This window comes from Gymnogyps californianus, chromosome 3 (assembly GCF_018139145.2).
Source record: "Gymnogyps californianus isolate 813 chromosome 3, ASM1813914v2, whole genome shotgun sequence".
NCBI classification, from domain to species: Eukaryota; Metazoa; Chordata; class Aves; order Accipitriformes; family Cathartidae; genus Gymnogyps; species Gymnogyps californianus.
In genome coordinates this window covers 76910578-76930368 of record NC_059473.1, presented here as the reverse complement: position 1 = coordinate 76930368, position 19791 = coordinate 76910578, and the positions used below count along the sequence as shown (strand labels likewise).

General features: G+C 40.6%; 1 protein-coding gene across 1 annotated transcript in view; it reads left to right on the top strand.

Annotated features, from left to right (window-relative positions):
- Positions 1-15615, top strand: part of LOC127014530 (coiled-coil domain-containing protein 162-like) — a 31687-nt gene extending 16072 nt beyond the window's left edge. Inside the window, exons 11-17 of the mRNA XM_050893961.1 lie at positions 1522-1689; positions 2595-2747; positions 5271-5405; positions 6983-7135; positions 9927-10133; positions 12235-12355; positions 15279-15615. Coding sequence (XP_050749918.1) covers positions 1522-1689; positions 2595-2747; positions 5271-5405; positions 6983-7135; positions 9927-10133; positions 12235-12355; positions 15279-15406 — 1065 coding nt within the window. The 3' untranslated portion in view covers positions 15407-15615. The remainder of the gene's footprint in view (positions 1-1521; positions 1690-2594; positions 2748-5270; positions 5406-6982; positions 7136-9926; positions 10134-12234; positions 12356-15278) is intronic.
- Positions 15616-19791: the final 4176 nt, after the last annotated feature.

The following is a 19791-nucleotide window of genomic DNA, read 5'->3' as shown; positions in this document are numbered from 1 at the left end:
CATCACCACCAAATCCCTGTCTCAGCTGTGTTGTACTTGAAGGAAGTGGCCCAGGGTGGCCAGCTGCCTACTGTCTCTAGGCTGTGCTTCAACCTCAGAAGAGACTTTCTGCTCCCAGTTCCGCTTCTCGCTAGCCTAAAGCAGTTAACAGAGGCTACTGCAAGTCTGAAGAGCAAGCTCAGTTGCTCAGTGGAGGTGTTAGAAACCATGAGAAAGGTTCAGGCATGATCAGCCAAAATGGGAGGGCAGATGATAGTTTAAAAACCAGAAAGTCTCTAAGGAACATACATGAACCACAGGGGTTGGTTTTTTCCTCCAACAAAGTCTTAGGATTTGACCAATTTTTTGCTGATTTTACGAAAAGGACACCCAAACCAGAGGAAAACTAGTGCTGCTCTGAATAAAGATCACCAGAATTTTTCAGCAGGGCTAAAATAGATGTATTTTTCCCCAACATTCATTTTCAGAAGTCTCTCAGTCATGTTTGCTGTAAGACAAAAAAAATGACACAGAAAATTTCAGCGAGAATCCAGTGAAGTTATTAGCATTTACTACTTAGATCTGGCACGTGGAGGTGCCAGGCAACCTTGAAAGCAGACTGTGCTGTTGGCTGTGCCTACAGTCTGCAGTTGTGCCTATTTCTTATCTGAATAACGTAATATGCTAAGAATGATTTTTAGCTTTCCTCCATTGTGTTCATCTGATTGCAAATGCTGTTCAGTGGTATGAAAATGACCAAACATTTATACCTAGCAATGCCCTACCTATGTGAAATTTAAATTCTGTCATTTAAATGTTTTTAAGTTCTATCATGTACCTTCCTATTTGTGCTAACCTGCGTGCCATTTCTGAGGGTATGTTAATTGTCAAATATCAACAAATGGAACACATAATTGTTTTTATCACATATTAAATGGTCTCTATGTACAACCTTATCAGCAGACAGCATATTTGCTGTGATAAATGCATTACCTCACAGCTTACTGAACGAAGCCTGGTCACAATTCTTCTGACGTTCTCTCTGGAGGCAGGGGAGATTATGCTATGGGAGGCCAGGCTCACCAAAATAGCAGAGCCATGCACAGGATCTTCTCCTAAAATCAGATTCCGTAATCCTGCTCCCTAACCCTTCTGCTCCTCTGTGCTCTGCACACATTTCCTTCTGTCAGTTCTCATACCTATTAGCGAGGAAATCCTTCTTTCTTGATGACAAGAAACAGACTTTTTAAGGTTATATATGAAACTTATGCATTTGCCCTCTTCAAATATTGGTCGTGAACTGCCACAATTCTTCCTACTGTTTCCAGGGAAGAAATGTTTCTAAAACTAACACAGATGTACAAAATGGATTATTCCATATCATCAATGGATTATTTTCATCAGGCCGCTCAGTTAGGAAGATATTCTTGCTCTACTTAATTAGGTATCACGCAATATATTCAGAACTCTGGATCGTTTACTCCTAGGCTATGGTGTTTGCTCATCCCTAGCTTGGCTCATTCACTTTCTGTGCTGTGATAGATTGTGGGGCTGTGCCACAGGATGATTATGGAAATAACTGCTCTCAGAGCCCAGCTCGCTGACTTAGAGGAAGAAAATCTTGGTCTCAAAGAGAAGATTAGAAGAGAAGTACGGGATGAATATGAATCATTAGTGCGGAACCTATTTGTGACTTGTGTCCATCTAAAAGTAAGTACAGAATAAGAAGGGGTACTCGATCGGTCTTTTTTGTGCTGCTGTATAATTTGCCAACAAGTGTAGCACTCAAAGGAATAAATTGCTCCAGTGTGCCAGGTGGATGAATGGGTGAATCATTTATCTCCTGCTGCTAGAAGCATCTTGTAAAAACGTCTAGTAGAAAAATAGTGTACCTTTTCCAAGAGAGGAGGCGTATTCTCGATGGAACAGGTACCACATTAGAGAGAGTGATGGAAGCTCTTTTTAGTTACAGTGGAGGGAACTTTTTGGATAGAATACTTCAGTTTGTAATAGTCTGCATTATTTTTCTTGGAAACTTTATGTCCACTGCGTAATTGTATTGCTCACTCTAACAATGCCTTTGTTTTCAAGTAGTCCACTGATTTCTTTGGGGCGACATATGTCATCATTACTTACAAAAATAAGATACCCCAATCTAGCCTGTAAAAACTGACCTGATTGTGACCATGTGCATTATAGAGCAACTACCTGCATCAGATCCCCAGGGTTTTGATTGATGGTCTACAAGCCCATTAATGTCTGTGGCCAGGGCAATTGTGACTTGAGGAATATTGTGATTTCTTTTGCAATTCTGAGGCTGAGTCCAGTTTTCACCAGAGAGCCTATTTTTTCACCGTGGTGCTGCTACTTCCATTAAATACATACATCCCAGGATTGCCAGTAGGTTGCCTGCAAATGATACAATTGAAACTCCACTTCTTGTAGTGCCTGGATGCAAGAAGAATATTGCTCTGTCTTCCTGATACACTGATTCTAGGAAAATAGTTATGAAGAAAGACCATCTGGTTGTAGTTGACAGACTTCTGAAATCTTCTGAATGTTGCTTTCCCATATGTGCGCAATTCATCTCTTATGGGTTCTGTTTGTAATTGCAGGGAAAGTTGGATGTCTATCGCCTTAGCATTGAGCAACGAGTGTTTGAAATCATCAGTGAAGTGAGAAGAGAAGGAGTTGACAATATGATTGATCTGAAGAAAAAGTTTGGCTCCACTACAAATAATGGTGACTTGAAAGAACATTTGTCTAAAGTAAGGAAATACATATGTGTGTCAGTATATGAACACAAGGATAATATCCTGGTTAAGCTTGCTGAAGATGGCTTAAGTTATTGCATTCTATCTGGGACATGGGTTGGGTGAAGAGCATGGAGGTGGTCCATTACTAGGCTCTGTTAATTACTAGACTCTGCTAATGACTAATCATTTGTCAGGCTGTCATGAATCAATCATCTTTGACTGTGTGTTTATGCTCCAAGTGCAGAAATTTGGGGCCAAACCCAGCCCTTAGACCCTGAATAACTACATGTATTTGAAGTGAATTTGGTTCTAAACTTAGGAACTCTGCTTTCAGTCTGTTCTGAGTGAAACTAGCACCATGCTTTCTACACAGGTGAACATCAGAGAGGTTGAACTTGGATCTGAAGAAGTATAAAAGTGAACTCACATTCGATCATATGTCAGCATTGTCATGTGTTGTCATTGTCCCTTTTTTGGGTGGGGGAAAGAGAATGTGATGTTTCAGTGACCCCGATAAATGTGTTGATGGGAGTTTTATCTTCTTGTCGTGCAAGCTGGTCACATAAAAGAATAGGGACAGAATACTTTTTTGCACTTGGGGTTACTTAGAATCAAAAGTACTACAACTTCCAAATCAATCCCTTTTATAGTCAAACATATTCCTCCTCAGCAAAGTTCAATTTGTACTGAAGTTATGGTAGTCAGTCAGTGAATACAAATGAGATCAAATGAATAATGGCTAAATGCTTCTGTCTAAAGCAAATATGCCTGCAGATCTCTCAAGCAGAGAAGCTTGCGAAGCAGGATATAACTGTAATGCCAACAGAGTGAGAAGGGCTTTCAACACTCACAATGAACCTGGGGGATAGGGACACCCAGAAGTAAATGAGGAACCAGTGGAAATGGAAGAGGTCCATGTGTGAGAAGGCTGCAGGGAGACTTCCACATCCCCACTTGGAAAGGACAGTGTGCAGAGGCAGTGAACAAGGAGAGTGGGGAGCTCATGTGCAGTCAAAGGGCTGTGGTTTGAGCAGAGTCATGGGAACTTGGTGGGCTGATGGACACCATGGTCATGGGTGGTTACAGGGTGGTTACAGGGTGTTTAGGAAGGATCAGCAGGGAAGAAGAAGAATGAGAATTGCACTCTGTATAAGGAGTTCATTCCCTGCACAGAGCTCATGTATGAATGTGGAGATGTACTACTGCAAGTCTATGAGTCAAGGTCAGAGGAGGGAGGAATGTTAGTGATGATTAACGACTGGGGTGGGGAATCTGTTACAGACTGCCTGGTCAAGAGAATAAATTGGACGGGCCTGTCTATAGAGGGCTAAGAAAAGTATTTTTGATTTGAGGCCTTGGTGTTCATGGAGGTTTTATCTATCTGGAAATCTACTGGAAGGGGAACACAGCATTGTGAAAGCCTAGGCAGTTCCTAGACAGCATTAGTGATAACAGCCTAAAAGCAAATGCTAGAGGAGCCAGCCACGGTAAATCCCTACTTCTGCTGCTCACAAACGGAACAACTGGTGGTGAGTGTCATCTGAGGCTGCAGTGACTATGAAATGATTTCAGGATCAGGAGAAAGGTTGCAAAATCATGCTGCAGAGCTAGGACTTGGGACTTCAGGAGAGCAGACTATGACTTATTTAGGGAATTGCTAGGCAGAATCCCTGGGAAACTGCCAAGAGGGGAAAAGTGCCAAGGACAGCTGGTTGATTTTTAAAGAAAACTTAGAGAGATTTCAAAACCAACTACCCTGTTATGCAAGAAGACCAGGGAGTTTAGCAGAAACTTGGCCTTGCTTGCCTTAGCAAGGAGCTTCTTAAAGGACTAAAATACAAAAAGAAAGATTGCACGTAGTGGAAACATGGACAGGCAACACAGGTAGACTATCAGAGTTCAGACCCATAGTGATGAAATTAGGAAGGCCAAAGCCCGGCTGCAGATAAAACTGATACAGGACACAAAGGGTAAGAAGGTGAGTTGACAATGAATGGTAGAGCTTCTGAGCAGAGACACCTCTGCCAGGAGGGCCAGGACCTCCAGCGGTCCTCTGTAACCTCTGTAAGTTTTCAGGAGGAAGTCCGCTATTTTGAACAAAGAAGAAGAAAACCTGATGACTATACTTTTCATGAATCCACTGATTTTGTTCTTATTAAGGACATTTTAATTAGGGTGAACCACGTTACTGAATATGGTGTGAACCAGAATCCCCATTTGGTATAATAATGTTTATCACTATTAACAGTGCTTCATTTCGGAGGGGTTTACCTGCTTGCTGTTTTGGATTAAATTTCTTCCATTTTTTTCCCAGTTTCTGGGCAATGTTCACATTTCCTGTTTCCCTGGAGACACAGTAATAGAAATTTATTGCCAAAGGCTGCACTGTTTCAAACTGCAAAGTTTGAGCATTTGAAAATAAAAATGAAATACAATTAGTTGCATGCTTTTACAATTGTATTTACTTCCAAACCACATGTTTCGTCCTGGGGAAAGTAATCTTTGCAGGTCTACTCTTACCGATGTCTTCTTTAGCAGGAACAGCTGCAGCGCTTGCGGGATGAAAATATCAGGCTAAGCAAGCTGGTGTGTAAGCTAAAGGCTCTGAACTGTTGGAAGCAAACCACTCAGAAGGCACAGCTCTCTGCAAAGCTTAGAGATGCTGAGAAGGTGATATTTCCCTACCATTTCATCTGTTATTAATGTCTAATTTTCTGTGACACTGATGGTCGGATTGGGCAGGCTCACTATTATTCAGTGAGCCTATAGGAGCTCATGGTAACTGCAGATTTTAGGTAAAAATTCTAAACTTTTTCCCCCTCTATATTATGGGTATAATGGTGGTCTTCAAATGTGAAGAGCGTGAAACAAATCCCTGATGCTTGCTTGAAGCAAGAGTTTAGGAAGTATGAGTAGCCTATAGTATTCCTAATTCTGTTGTTGACTCAGAAGACTAATTATGACATTGTATCAAAATCAAGTATTTCACAACTGACCAAAATGTATGAAAAAGAAGACAAGCAGACATGAAGTGAAAATGAACTAGACTGTTGGCTTGGGAGGTGGCTGAGTTTGTTGGGTTTTTTTTAAATTGGTATCTGCTTAAACAAAGCAGAACACAGCATGAGGTTTATAAATTTAATTACAGAAATACAAGATGAAGCACAAAAATTACTAAATTAAACTAAAGTGAAGATGGATGGAAAGAAAAGTGCCTCACTGCTTTAAATGAGGCTGATTAGAAAGGAACAAACAGGTTATTGATTGTTATATAGGTTAATTAGCTGCACATGTCAAGCAAAGGAAAGGCAGAATGGATCATATTTGTTAACTTAAAAAGAGTGAAAACAAAATGTTTTTTGTCTGCTTGTTAATTTTAAACCCACATAAAACTGGATGTGCATACACTTAGTTCAGTTATATCAGGGAGATGCTAAATCATTAGAATATTTTATTAAATAGATCAGTCAAAGATGGATTGAATAATTGCAAATTTGTGGATTTAAATAAGAAGAGCTATCTTTACAGGATTTAAAAGAAAAGTCTGAAACTGGGAAAAATAAATGGGAAAATTTGGCTTTTTTAAATTAGAAACTAGTTCATCTTGCTCAGACAGAGCTTTCTTGTGTCTGAATTTGGAATGATCCTGAAGGTCTAAGAACTTGTATTTCACTGTCCTCCACTCCAGGTGCAGAGGATCCTGGACCCTGCTTTTTCCAGTTTAAATGGCTGGGAAAGGAGACAGGGCTGTTAAATCTGTGCCTGAAAAAGTAACATGTATATACATACAGATTTATGTTTGTGTTTAAAACAAACAAAAAGACCCTGTGCACAAGGAAAACAAGCTTCATCACACACATTTTTACTCTAGAGATAATGAAGGAATAAACAGATTAGTAGATTGACAGGTCTTTCTAATGCGTAAGAAAGATCAAGTTTTGCATTGCTCTGCGCTTGTTTGCACACAAGAACTTGAATTGTTGACATGTGAATATAATGAAAGATGTGCAGTTGTATCCATATGAAAGATTATCTTACGTTTTCATCTTTAGAGGACCCCTCTTGTCCACCCTGTTCCCAACTTTGCCTTAAAAAAAGGTCCAGCCTTTATTAGAAAATAGGAACAATTCAATCCCACTTTACTAAAAATCTCTGAGGGATTTACCGTTCAAGAAACCCACTGCTATATAAAAGAGAGAAAATCACTGCTCTCATCATTGTTTCTGTTATGTACTTTCTGTTTACAGGAAGCTCTTCAAAACAAAAAAGAGTGTCTGAATGCTAAGATGATGGCAGAACAAGAGGTGACTTCGTTTCAGGGGCAGCTCATGACTGTAAGGAAAGCTCTTGCAAAATCTCAAGCAGAAAATGACAAGCTAAAGAAACAGCTACATAAACAGGTATCTGAATTCAACAGGTCCTGATTCATCAGCGCAACAAGCTGAATTCTCCTCTCCATCTCACTTGCTTTAATGAGGATTTTGCCTACTATTATTCTAGGAGAGAAATGGATTCAAAAATAACTGCATAATACAGTTACTGAAGCTGGATGTGTATTTTATGGCATTGAAACAATGTGTTCATCTGAGTGTTTTCACCATTGCAGGTAGAGAGAACTAGGGAAAAAAACTGCAGCATCTTGGATAAAGTTTGAGTCACGTACCAAAATGACAGCTACAGGCACTACATTTATGTATGCCATCAACAGTGCTGGATGTATGTTTTAGTAGAGGAAAAGAAACTACTGATATTCCTCGGATAAAAAAAAAATTAAATTACAGATCTTGAGGATATTAGTCTTCCACCCAATCATTAAATTTCAAGGAAACATTCAGGGATGTTGTCATTAAATCCGGAACAAATTCATTACATATTTTTTTTTCCATCTGAACACCTTTATGAATATATCACTGCCACAGCAAGCTGCCTTTCACTTCTACACATGGCTACACATGCTGAAATGGCCCATTCCCCAAAGTCAAACTGAAAAGCACACCCTTCACTTGCAATATACTTAATGCCAAGCAACATTATTGTATGGAAAATAAGTCTTGCCAAACCAACCTCATTTCATTCTGCTGATAAGATTACAAGTTAGATAGATAAACATAATGCTAGAGATGTAATACATATTTGGAAGGGCCTTGTAATGCTTGGGTTAGCAGCACATAAATTTTGTATTTTAAATTTCAGTATTACACAATATCGATAAAAATGCTAAATGGATTGAGAGCTAGATTTTTTGATATATAAAAATGTGTTATTTTCATTAAATGAAGATGGTTTCTGATGGATTTCTACAGGGGTTGGTAGCAGAACTATCAGTATTCAACATTTTTGTCAGTGGCTTGGAAATAAATGTAAAATTATAGATTATAAAATTTACCAGTGACATATTTGGGGAGGCATGTTAGTGAATTTGATAAGGCACATTTAGAGAATAACGATGTGGGCAAAGCAGGAGTATGGAATCATACAGATAGCTCAGTAACTTAGTTATCCCTCCAAGAAGTATTTCAGTGCCTGAGCAGATGAAGAACGACAAGAAAGCAGGACTTGTACAGAACAGGGTGACGGCATCCCTGGACAGGACAGGGATTGTAACAGACAGATGACTGGCCACATAGTGTGGTACTGGAAAGGGTGGATGCTGCAATCTTTTAATTTATAAAAAGGAGAAGAGTGCAGATGATACATAAAAAATTAGTTTGTAGCTCTACGTACAACACACTGAAATACAGCTGCTGGTTCCAGAGTGTACTACTTAAAAAAGATGAAGCAAAAATTGAGAGAGTGCAGAGAAGAGTTACGAAAATTATTTGAGGGCTGCAGGAAATGCTTTCTAGCAGAGGGCTCTTAAAGGCTCAATCTGTTTAGCCTATCTGAAAGAAGAGTGACTTGATTACAGTCTACAGATATTTTTGCTGGGAGAGAACAGCAGATATTAAAGGGTTCTTAGGGAAAGGTATAACAAGAGGTGGTGCCTAGAAGTTGAGGCCAGACCAACTGAAAACAGGAAATTAGAAACAATATTTTCAAAATGTGATTAACTGTGGAAATGACAATATGTCTAACTGAGTGCCTTCAAGTCAAGACCGGATGCCTTTCAGGGAAACATGGTTTAGTCAAACCAACTTGCTCATTCCAGTACAATGGTACATGTGATATTGAAAAGTCACATCTGATGGCTGGATTGCTCCATTCTGATCTTACTGGTCTATGAAACTCCAACCTTAGTAAGGCTTAGAGAGCTCCTCAATGAAAAATGTTTGGGCTGTGACTGCTTTTAGCTTTTTGTGTTCAGATTTTTCACGAGAGTGGAGTTGCCTTTGGCTGATAAATTAGTTTTCTTCACTGACAAGCTGTCAATTTACTTCCAAAAGACCCACTGCATCTACCATCTTTATAGCACTGCTTTTGTTGTTTTTCTTTAGTTTCTGACATCAGCTTCTTGTTCTTTCTCTTCTTCCTAATTTCTTTCCTTGGTACAGATTGTGATGATGGTGTTTGCAAATAGCAGGCTCCATTCCACAACCCTTGGCTGTACAGGAGGGTTTGACCTGATATGGGTGGCTTGTAACACCATTGAATTCAATTGTGGTACAGATTCTAAAAAGTAGCCATACTTACTGGCTGTCTCTACAATCCGTGTATAAACAGCAATGTATGAAAAAGCTGTGCTCATTTTCCCCCCTCTCTTTCCTTGTTTATACGTTGTTTTAAAAACAACTTCCACATGCAGACCAGAGGCTGGTTGCAGAAAGCAAATTACAGCAGACTGAGGAAATTGGAAGCAACTGCCTTCTTGTTTATTTGCAACTGAATGAGTTCTACACATGAATGTTGTTTTGAGGCTTCTCTCTCTAACAAGCAATGATGTAAATACAGCATTCTGTTCCCACTACCCCTTACCCTTCCCTTGTGCTCCCCATTCCCACAACCCAGGTTTTATTTTGGGTTTAGGTCTGACTGTGGTCCTTTCATAAGATCATAGGATAATTCAGATTTGTTTACCAACATTTCATTATTTTCAGTACCAAGCCATGTGGGATTGGGTCTCTCCTCATTCAGCTCAGCTGGGCATGGCATCTGAGGACTGGCCATCAGGGTTTAAAAGGAAATCTAAAAAGATGTGTATGGGGGGGGAGGAAAGCAATCTAAGTCTGAAACTTTCATGATTGCATGTTGTAGAAACAAATGCTGTTGGAAGTAGGACAGAGGAAGACACAAGAATCCAAGAAGAGACAAGTACTCAGTGTGATGAAAGCTGAAAACATAGAGAAGATGCTTAAAGAGATGGAAGAAGAGCAGAGAGTGAAATGCCCGACCAAGGAAGCTGAAAAATCTTCTAAAACGTGCCATCTTCAACAAAAAGGGGTCAAAAAAGAAATGCAGCAGGTAAACTTGTAATGTGGATTTGAAAAATAAAACCAGTAGCATTTCTGGAGAGATGTCCCAAGTTGTAACACTGTCTGACCACATCTAAGTGTATCCCTTCAAGTGTCTGAACTTCAGAGCTTCAGTGTAGCCCTCCAAGTGCTCTGGATGAGGGTCTTACAGCAGGAGCCTTGGCACGGTGCTGGGCCCTGCCTGCTGGGGGCTTAGGGTCATGTTCCACCTGTTGGTGGTATCTTGTGTTTCTGATGCTTCTCAGGGCCTTCCTGTTGAGTGTGGCTCAGTATCTTTGCTCTAGAAAGTGAGTGTTATTCTCTTTATTTTAGAGGTAAACTGCCTAAAAGTTTGTGTAAGGTGCTGGTGCAGTGGGAATGGGTGTGCGGTGCTAGACAGAACAGGCTTGCACCCCTGGGGTGATCAGGGGGTGCAGCAGCTAGAGCAGCAAGCGGCTGGGCTCAGTGGCTCTGGAGGCTTCGGCCAGCCACGCATCCCCAGTTGGGGTGTCCCCCAGCGGTGCGCCCCAGGCCTTTGCTGTAACCGCTGTCCTTGTCACCAGACTAAACGGGGAGCTTTGGAGCCTCACTTGGGCTCTGCCTCCCTTCTGGGACCACGTTCCTGGGTCTGCAGTGCCTGTTGCTTTCCTGGCTCTCCCTGTGACATTTCCCAGGCAGGGCTTTGACACCAGTGCTGCAGAGCTGACAAACTGCTGTCCTTTTGCTTCATCTGCTCTGCATTTGACATAAACCCTCTGCCCTTACCTCTGTTTCACATACATTACAGCACTGTTTCCCAAATTCTGGACTACCAAATGAACGTATTGGGAAGGGAACTGCTTTAATCCAGTCTGGCCACAGAAATGGCATTAGTTTTCACTAAACTGATGCCATTGTACTGAACTGATGTATTGAGTTTAAATCTGTTACTGCATTGCTAATCATTGATTTATTGTAACTGAGTAACCAGATCCACTTTCAAGATTATCTCCCTGTAAAAGGGGCTGTAGAGCTTTAACTACTTCAATTTAAAAACTGATTTGGCCAAGTAAATACAATCTCTGTGTTTAGCACAGCTGGTAGGGTGGGCTTTTGGCTGTGAAATGTGCAGTGCTTCTTTTGTAGTGTAGCCTGCAGAACAAAATATTGTTTGGCAACCACTTGATTAGACTTTATCTAGATGAATCCATCTAACAACTGACAACTTTGCTGCCACTGAAGTCTCCTTGCCCTTGCTTTCTTGGTCTAGAGAGGAAAAAGCTTTGTAAATGTATCTGAATGCCTCTCCTGTAAACGAAGCAAAGTATATTCTGTCTTCAATCTTCTAAAGCATCAAGGTGAAAGCATGGGCTGTTTGTTTTCCAGAGGCAGGATGACAAATGCCATTCTGCTGGGAATAATTTCTCAGGCTGCTGGCATGTTTTCTAACCAAAATCGTATGAGAGACTTTTACACAGCCAAAGCAGTTGGTGCAGACCACTGATTTCATTGGTGTCTGTCTTTGATGGGGCTCTGAACTGTTTTGCTGTGTTTACAAAACAACCCTTCAAGAGATCAGAGATGTCAACAGCTGGATCAGCCTGTGAGCAGAGCAGAAAGGAAGGCTTTTCTTGCCACCCAACAGTTCCAGCTGCAGCTAGCACCTACATGGTCATTAACACTAAGAAACTTTAAATATAAACTTAGTTAGCAAATTACAGAGTCTGTGGGAGAGATGAGGGAAGAGCTGCTGTTTTTTCCACATACCTCTGCCCGAAAATGGAGTTAGGGTCTTGTCTAATTAGGGTTACACACAGGGAACAGTGAGAAAAGGCCTCTGTATTGTTTTTATCTTCCTCCAGTAATGCCCGAAATGCAGATTCCTATTAAACAATAACGAGAATGTCAATTTGCACTATTTGTGCTGTATTTTGCATTCAGAGGGATTATGGATATGTTTAGCAACGCTGTAATTACAGATTACTTCAACCAGCAACAAGTGATGGTCTCTCATTCTCAAGAGCACACAGGGCAACATCATCTTTTCCTTTAAATCTAGGCCCCTGCTTTGAGGCAGAGCTGTCAGATTTTGAATTTTTGTTGCTGCCATTAATCCTTTTACCACCTTTTAGATCAGAAGCCAGTTAACCCAAAAGTGCAGTTTAAAATGGGAGGCCTTCCAGCAGGCTGATGAACTGCAGTGTCAAGTTTATGACCTGGAAGCTGCAGTTTCCCAGAGGAATGCGACTGCAGGTAAAGACAGGTTGTGTGTTGCAACCCGCTTTCTCGGGGAAATAAGTCTTATGAGCTGTGTGTCCACATCTCTGAATCCCTCCTTAACCTTTGAAGCAATAGGCAACTTAAGCCAAATATGAAAGAGGAGAAGACCTCCTCTGTAATGAAAGCATTTAGGTAAAGGAGAAAGACCTAAAACGATCTTGAGGAAAAGTCCGGTAACTCAAAAGCCGTATGCCTTCTTACACTGCAGCTGCTCAAGCAGCACAAGAAACACTGACTCCCAAGTTAATAACTGTAAACCATAACTTGTGTTGTCTTTTGCTTTGTAGGGATACCACGGGAAATCTGAGGGGAGCTGCATTTAGGGGAGGAGGCAATTAGGAAACAAAGGATCCCAAGTAGTAGGAAATCAGGCTTCTTTAGCGGCTCTGGTCTTGGAACAGCTTATTTAAAATCATGTGGGGCAGCCAAACAAGACTGCACCCTTGTAATTCGATTAGATACGTGCCCATGATTGCAGGTATTTTTAGAGGGTCTCAAAACAGCAGTGAGAGCTTTCTAGCCCTTAATTGAATTAACCCAGAACTAAAACCTTTAACAAAAATCTTTCTTCTCATCTGTTTGTCAGGTAACTTTTTAACGTAATGCTTACATAATTCATGCAGCTTAAAAAGCTTGGTTAGGGATTTCTACTCTTACCTGCCTGAAGTTGCTCCTTTTCTCTGTGGTATCAAAATCCTACTGTCTGTCTGACAAAAGCATGCAGAAAAATTGATGGGTGATACCTAAATTCCTAGTAAATTAAGTAAACAGAAAAAAACTCCAGTGACCTTTCAAGGTGCATTTCTATACCATGAAGAATATAAAGCACTGCAAATTTAATTATAGTTTTCTTCTGCAGGAAAACGTTAGTTATTCCTGCCACAGGAAACTGCGAAATGCTCATTAGCACACTGCGGAAGGCAAGACATGAACCAAATGTGGGGAAGTAAAGAACAGGGAGGTATCTTTAACTAATGCACAAATATCCTTGGTTTCTCTGGCCTTAAAACCAATCAAGTTCAGGGGAAAAGTTGGTGCAAAACTTGTAAGTCACATTGATGCTACTGAGCACAAGGAAAGCAGCTGCAACAGAAAGGAGATGAATTATTATTTTTTTTCCTGCGGTGAGTTACCATTGTTAAACATGATGCAGAGCTGGAAAAATTGGCCGAGGAGCTTAGATTTCTCTACACTCAGCATAGGAGCTCCATCAAACTACAGACACCTAGTCTGAAATGTGTTAAAACTCTACAATGTATTGTAGCTACCTTTTTACTTGTGATTTTTTTTTTTTTTTATTCCTATGTCTGTAATAGTAGATGGATGTTGTGAGGTTTGGTAGTTTTGGGTTTTTTTTCCTTTCAAAAAGGTAGAAGGAAGACTGCAGAGCTGTTGTCCCATAGTGCAAGCAGTATAAGAAGTTGTTTTCCAGGTAATAAGTCAATATTAAATAGCTATCATTTTTGATGCATTAATACTAGTACTTCTCATAAGGCAATCCAGGCTTGCATCATGTAAAGATTTCTCTTTTCTATTAATCTGAGTTGCACTGTGCCACTAACCTGACTTCAGACCTATAGCGTTTGGCCAGACCTATTTGTATAGGGGTGGCAACTGTTACTTGCAATAGCCCTGTTTTGACTGTAAAGGCGAAGGTGTTTTTGAAACAGGTCATGTCAACTCTAGGAGTTGTCCACATAGACTAAGACTTCAGCCAGTTTGTAAGAATGATCTGTAGATTAGCAGTCTGAGCCATGCCCTCTAGCTTTTTCTCCATTCCTCCTCCTCCGTCTTCACATCTTCCTCTTCTTCCCTCTCCAATGCACTAGGCCACGGCCTGTTCTCAGTAACGTAAAACACTTGCTGCACTTGCTTTCTGGGTTCATGTGATGCTTGTGTAGTCAGTCCTCCCAAGCCCCTGCTTCAGGATGCATGGATGCTGAATGCAGTCTGACCAGACTGGGTAGTTGTGCACTCTGGGCAGCTGCCAGCTGCTCTCCTGCTGCTTCAGCAGAAGGCCAGAGTCCCCTGGACACGCACCCTGAAATAAAGCCAGAAACAGCTAACCAATGTGGTCTGAAACATCTTGGATCATATCTGAGGAGGAGGAACACTGTCTCAATTAACAAGTGCAGGATTACAGCTACACAGCAAAAATACCCTCACCTTTTTACCTAAAGTTAGTGGGAAAGGTTAACATAGGGTGAAGTGGTATAGCAACACCACATTGTACATAGATACAAACCAGGGTTAAATCACATTATGGCCAAGAGCAAGCATAGCATTTCATTCAGTGGGGGTTTCTTTAGTGGCTGAAGGGTTGGCATTAGGTGGCTGCATCTCTGCTTTTCAGAAATCAAAGATGAAGACTGGAATTCACTAGGGAATTTAGCGTCACCGGGAACAGATCATTAACACCCACCCACCCACACCTTTTAATCTTGGCTTTCAACAGGACTGGGAAAGACAGTTGTGGGGAAAATAGTCACATATAATGAAGTAGACTTGGGGCAGCAAGAATTTTCTGCTTCACTGAGATGTCTCCTGCTGGACAAATGAATGCTGATACACTCATTACTATGAATGAAAAGGGCATGGGGTGAGCTGCAAAAATTGCAGATAGTTGCAAAGAGTTTTTGCAGATAGTTGCAACTATCTGCAAATAGTTTTTGTTCTACTTTGTGTCAAGATCATCCATGAACTACTTTTTCCAGACTAAGCAATCTATTATTCTATTAGTACTATGCTGAGCGTTCAAAACTTGTTTTGGGTGGGTTGGGTTTTGTTTTTTTTTTTTTTTCTCCTTCACCCTAACATTCTGCTTAGAGGTCAGAAACAACAGCTTTCACATTTACTTGAGTTCTGCTTTAACTCTGTGGTTTTGGTAACGCTCCAGGTTCTGCAGCTCAGGTCCAGAGTAACAAGCTTTCAGCATCCACTCAGCATGGGGATTACCAGCAGCATCCTTTGAATTTCAACCCAAGCAGCACCAATGGAACAGGAGGAAATACTCAAAGACTGTAACGGTGGCATTGGTAATAAGCTGATACGGTTGCAAAATGAGCAACTTCTTTGTTAGTTTGCAAGCTGTGATTTGTATATATACCCAGGCAGGTTTCATCTGGACAGTAAGTCAAATCCCCTTGAAGATTTATCTTTAAAAGCAAGGTGACCAGTAGATATGGCTAGCAAACAGGAAAAAAATGTTCTAAATGTTCCAAAAATTGGCTAAGGAAAGGGGGCAGGAGGGAGGTATTTAGCTAGCAATGGTCCAGGAAAGGTTTTGGGTTTTTTCCGAGTAGCATGCCATGGTTGGTGACTCTTCTTATGTGTTACTTAGGCTTTCAGGTGCCTAGCAGATAGGCTATTACCACACCTAAATGAGAAGTCTCTTCCTACTGCTACAAAAACAAAGGCTGGTCCAGAAGTAAACCTTTCAATCAGTCCAGGGCATTTTAGAAAATGCCACTAACTGGCAACCTTGAAGTAAGAGAACAACAATTTGTAACACAAATGAAAGAGAGGCAGTAACACTCCAGTGCTGTGCGTATGTACTTCAACATATTTGGATGCAGTGTCCAGTATCAGCTCCAGTCAGTTAATCTGCTAATCCATTTTAGGTACTGGGTGATGCAGATCCTCCTTCTGAGCAAGAGCAGCACTTCATGTCCTCCCTTCACAGACAATGCAGCACAGCACAGAAAGGCAAGGGTATCAGTCAAAACTAAAAGGCTTCCTTTTATTGTGGTAACTTTGGAACATGGTGGTGCAAAGCATAGCTAAGTGCTTAGAGCAAAAGCATTGGGTGTGGTGTTTGGGGTTTTTTTGTTTTGTTTTTGAACTGCTTTCCTACTGTAACCCCTGACCACCACATCCTGCCCAACGCAGTGTTCTCGCCCCTGGAGGCTGCTGCCTGTACACTGAACCTTTCATGCCTGTTTAAAGATGACTCATCAAAAGTGTCAGCATCTCTACCTTCCCTCCCCTCCCCCTAGAAAGGGGAAGAAGGGCAGCTCCTTGCACAATGATACACTAACTAGAAGGAAACAGAAAAAAAAAAAAGCATAAATTTATCTGCATTTCTCTTGCATGGAAACAAGCTTGCTTTTATAGCCTAGCCAATAAAGGACTCAAAGTTGTCTTTCAGCAATGTGTCAAATCATACTGCAGCTTTTGATGAGTTGGAACACTAACCCACATGCCTTTTAGCATCATCCACATCCCTGGATACTTGTGAACATGAATAATCAAATACCTCAGTATTCTTTTTATAAATAACTAAGACCTAGAATTACATTCAGGCAACCCTTAACAGCATTGCATTGGTTAATCACTGAGTAAAGGAACTCTAACTTCTGTTAGAAATGCTGCAGTATTTATAGATAGAGGATGCCTAAAATAAGGCCGACATCCTTCACCGTTACTGAAACAAGCTTTATTTCATTCAAGCTTGCTGCTACATCAAAACAAGTCACAATATATTCAGAATGCTGTGGAATCAGTTATCAAATAACATGATTTCTTTTTAAGGTATGCCTTAAATGAATGACAAGGTGACTGATAACTATCCAAGGTCAGCTGCCACTAGAGAAGCCATCAAATGCAATTCTAGCACATTCCAGGAACCAGATGCCAATTTGGAAGTAGACCAGTATCATCAGTATGAAGCACTTATATGCCTTTGCAGCAGTAAAAAGGAAAGGGCTGTCTCAGGCCAATTACAGCTTCTTGATAAAATACTTCAAGTATTATTCAACTTAATACAGCAAAATTCAAAGATGATTTTTGAATGAATGAATGCTACACCTACAGAAGACTACCTTCAGAGAACAGCAGTAACACAAGACTGGTACTATAGGGATAAACAATTGTGCATGTGCTTTCAGTGCTGCATTTTAACAAAAACTTAATTCAGTCCTCGACTGTGTGCAGTCAATGGATGATTTTCTGCAAGGCATCGCAATTTTAAGCACATCAGGAAGCTCTACGTTTCCTCCATTTCCATACAGCCTTTCCAGAAACACCACTGAAGTTTTTGCAGTTTCCCATCATATGAGACTGAGTTATGCCAATACTACCTAGTGACACATTCACTACCCACAAAAGCATCGAGGTCATGATGTGAAACCACAAGGTTACTTTGCTCAGAGCTGGTTATCATTTTAGTCAGTCTGCAACTACAGAATTGCACACCCTCTGTTCTCTCGTTCAAGCATACTGGCAGTTATTCCCTAGCAAATATCCTCCTCCTCTTTCTCATGGAATCAGGAAAGAAATAAGGCTCAGAGCAGTATCTTTTCCATGAAGGTCAAATATCTTAATGTCAAAAGATGCTACAACATAGGGGTTATTAACAGCCTCCCTAGAACCACAGACTGCCGTCCCTCTTCCACCTTACAGGCTGACATCCAGTATTATAAGCTTTGCTATTGGAAAGAGGAGCATTAAGCCTTATAGGTTGTTGCAAGAGGAACACTTAATAAATACTAACATGGAAAACATGACCTAAATGAGAATTCTTTTGGAGATGATTCCAAATCTGAATCAGTATTGTTGCACATACCAACTGCAAAGTTACTACCGTATTTAGGAGAGCTAACTTAACTCTTCAAACCTTTCATTCTCCCTCTTTCCCTACAGAGTTTCTCAATTCCTATGGAAAACAGCTCTTATCTCCAGAAAGTTGGCAGACAGTCCCCTCTGGGATTGCTCACATTAAAGAAAGTTTACCAGTAAAATTCCATTCAACAGATTTTATTTATCAATTTGGTTTTGCGATTACAACTGGTTCAGTTTTCTTCCACTGAAGACAAAATACAAACTTTTACAGCAACACTTGCAGAGAACATTCATAAGATAACAGCTTGATATTTGCACAAAGTTGGCTTCAAGAAAAAGCCAGGTAACTTGAAGAGTCACTACAGTTCAGTGCCTAAAATTGATTTAGGGGCAAATACAACTACAGATCTATGAGCTACCTTCCACTTCAAAACACAAGGCTGAGAAAAACCGCAAGTTGTTACTTCAGTTTTTTTGCTAGTACACAGCACACATCAGCTGATACTGCCATTTCACACAGGAATAGTTACTTTCTACAGTGAGGCAGCCAAGCACATGGTGAAGATGTATAAACCCAGCCTCCTCTTCCCCCAAACATCTGAAAGGGAAACAATCTGAGCCACAACTCTGTACACTGTGGATTATACCTTGTTGGCAAGGCTAATGAGCAAGCAGTGTGTAGTGCAGGCCTTCCAGAACATGACTAAATCGATATAGTACAAGCTTGAGTTTTTCAGATTGGCATCTGTACATGTCAGATCCTAGGTTTCCTAAAGTCTTGGAAAGTAGCAATTGCTGGCACCAAGAAAAATTTAGTAACTAAGGCAAGGTATCCCTTCTACCCTTTTAAACAAAATTTGAGGCAAAAGATTAAGCAACTTTAAGGCACTTTAAAAATTTTTAGTTTGCTTCACCAGCACACTTTATCAGCAACCTAAATCAGGATCAGCACAGCTCATCAATAAGCATTTTAGCAACATTTTACAGAGCAACAACTTTTTTGTGGCAACGTCTTCCATGCTATGAAGTGTTCTGTAGCACTTTTCTGCAAGTTTCCCAAAAGACAGCCCTTTGAGGCCAAAAAAATTATATACTAGCCATATAGTTTGCTTTGCTGAGCTGAAGGAGAATTCTGTCACATTTTAGAAGACTGTTTTGCTCACTTCAAAGCACAGAATATAAGCTCATGGATATCTTTTTAAACAAGTAAGTGTAATAAAACAGTTCTGAGATAGGGAAAGCACAGATTAAGTGATTTCACAATAAGGCCAAGGATATACCATCTAACCCACACACATACTGTTGCTGGAAACTGGCTGCTCACTCTGCTGTTTTAATAAACCTGAGCTGATTGTCTTAGTTTTGTTTAGAAAACCAAAAGCTAATTAACTCAAAGATACAGTACTGGTAACTTCTGTATTTTGTAGCAATTTGAGTTTTCTATGCAGCACAATAGAAACAATGCCATTCAAACTAGAAGAACACAAGAAAGCAACACTGTGCACTTTAAGTTTCCAACTGAAGTGCACTTAATTTGCTTCATATTTAAGTTCCACTGCCATGACTGTTATCTGCATTAATGCTATCATTTTGTATTGGGTGCCAAATTCCAGTCAAGTCAGAGCTAGTAAGACAGCTACAGATTATCCTGAAATTGATGATCAAGGGATATCATCAAAAGCTATGTATTATGTGCTACAGCCACCACTTGATTTTATCTTTACTTCCATTCTTCCTGTGGGTTTATTTTCACAGGTGCTCAAGTCAATCTACATTGGAGATGACATACCTTCGATACTCAGATCACATGGCTGATCCAGCCAAGGGGGGGGGGGGGGGGGGGGGGGGGG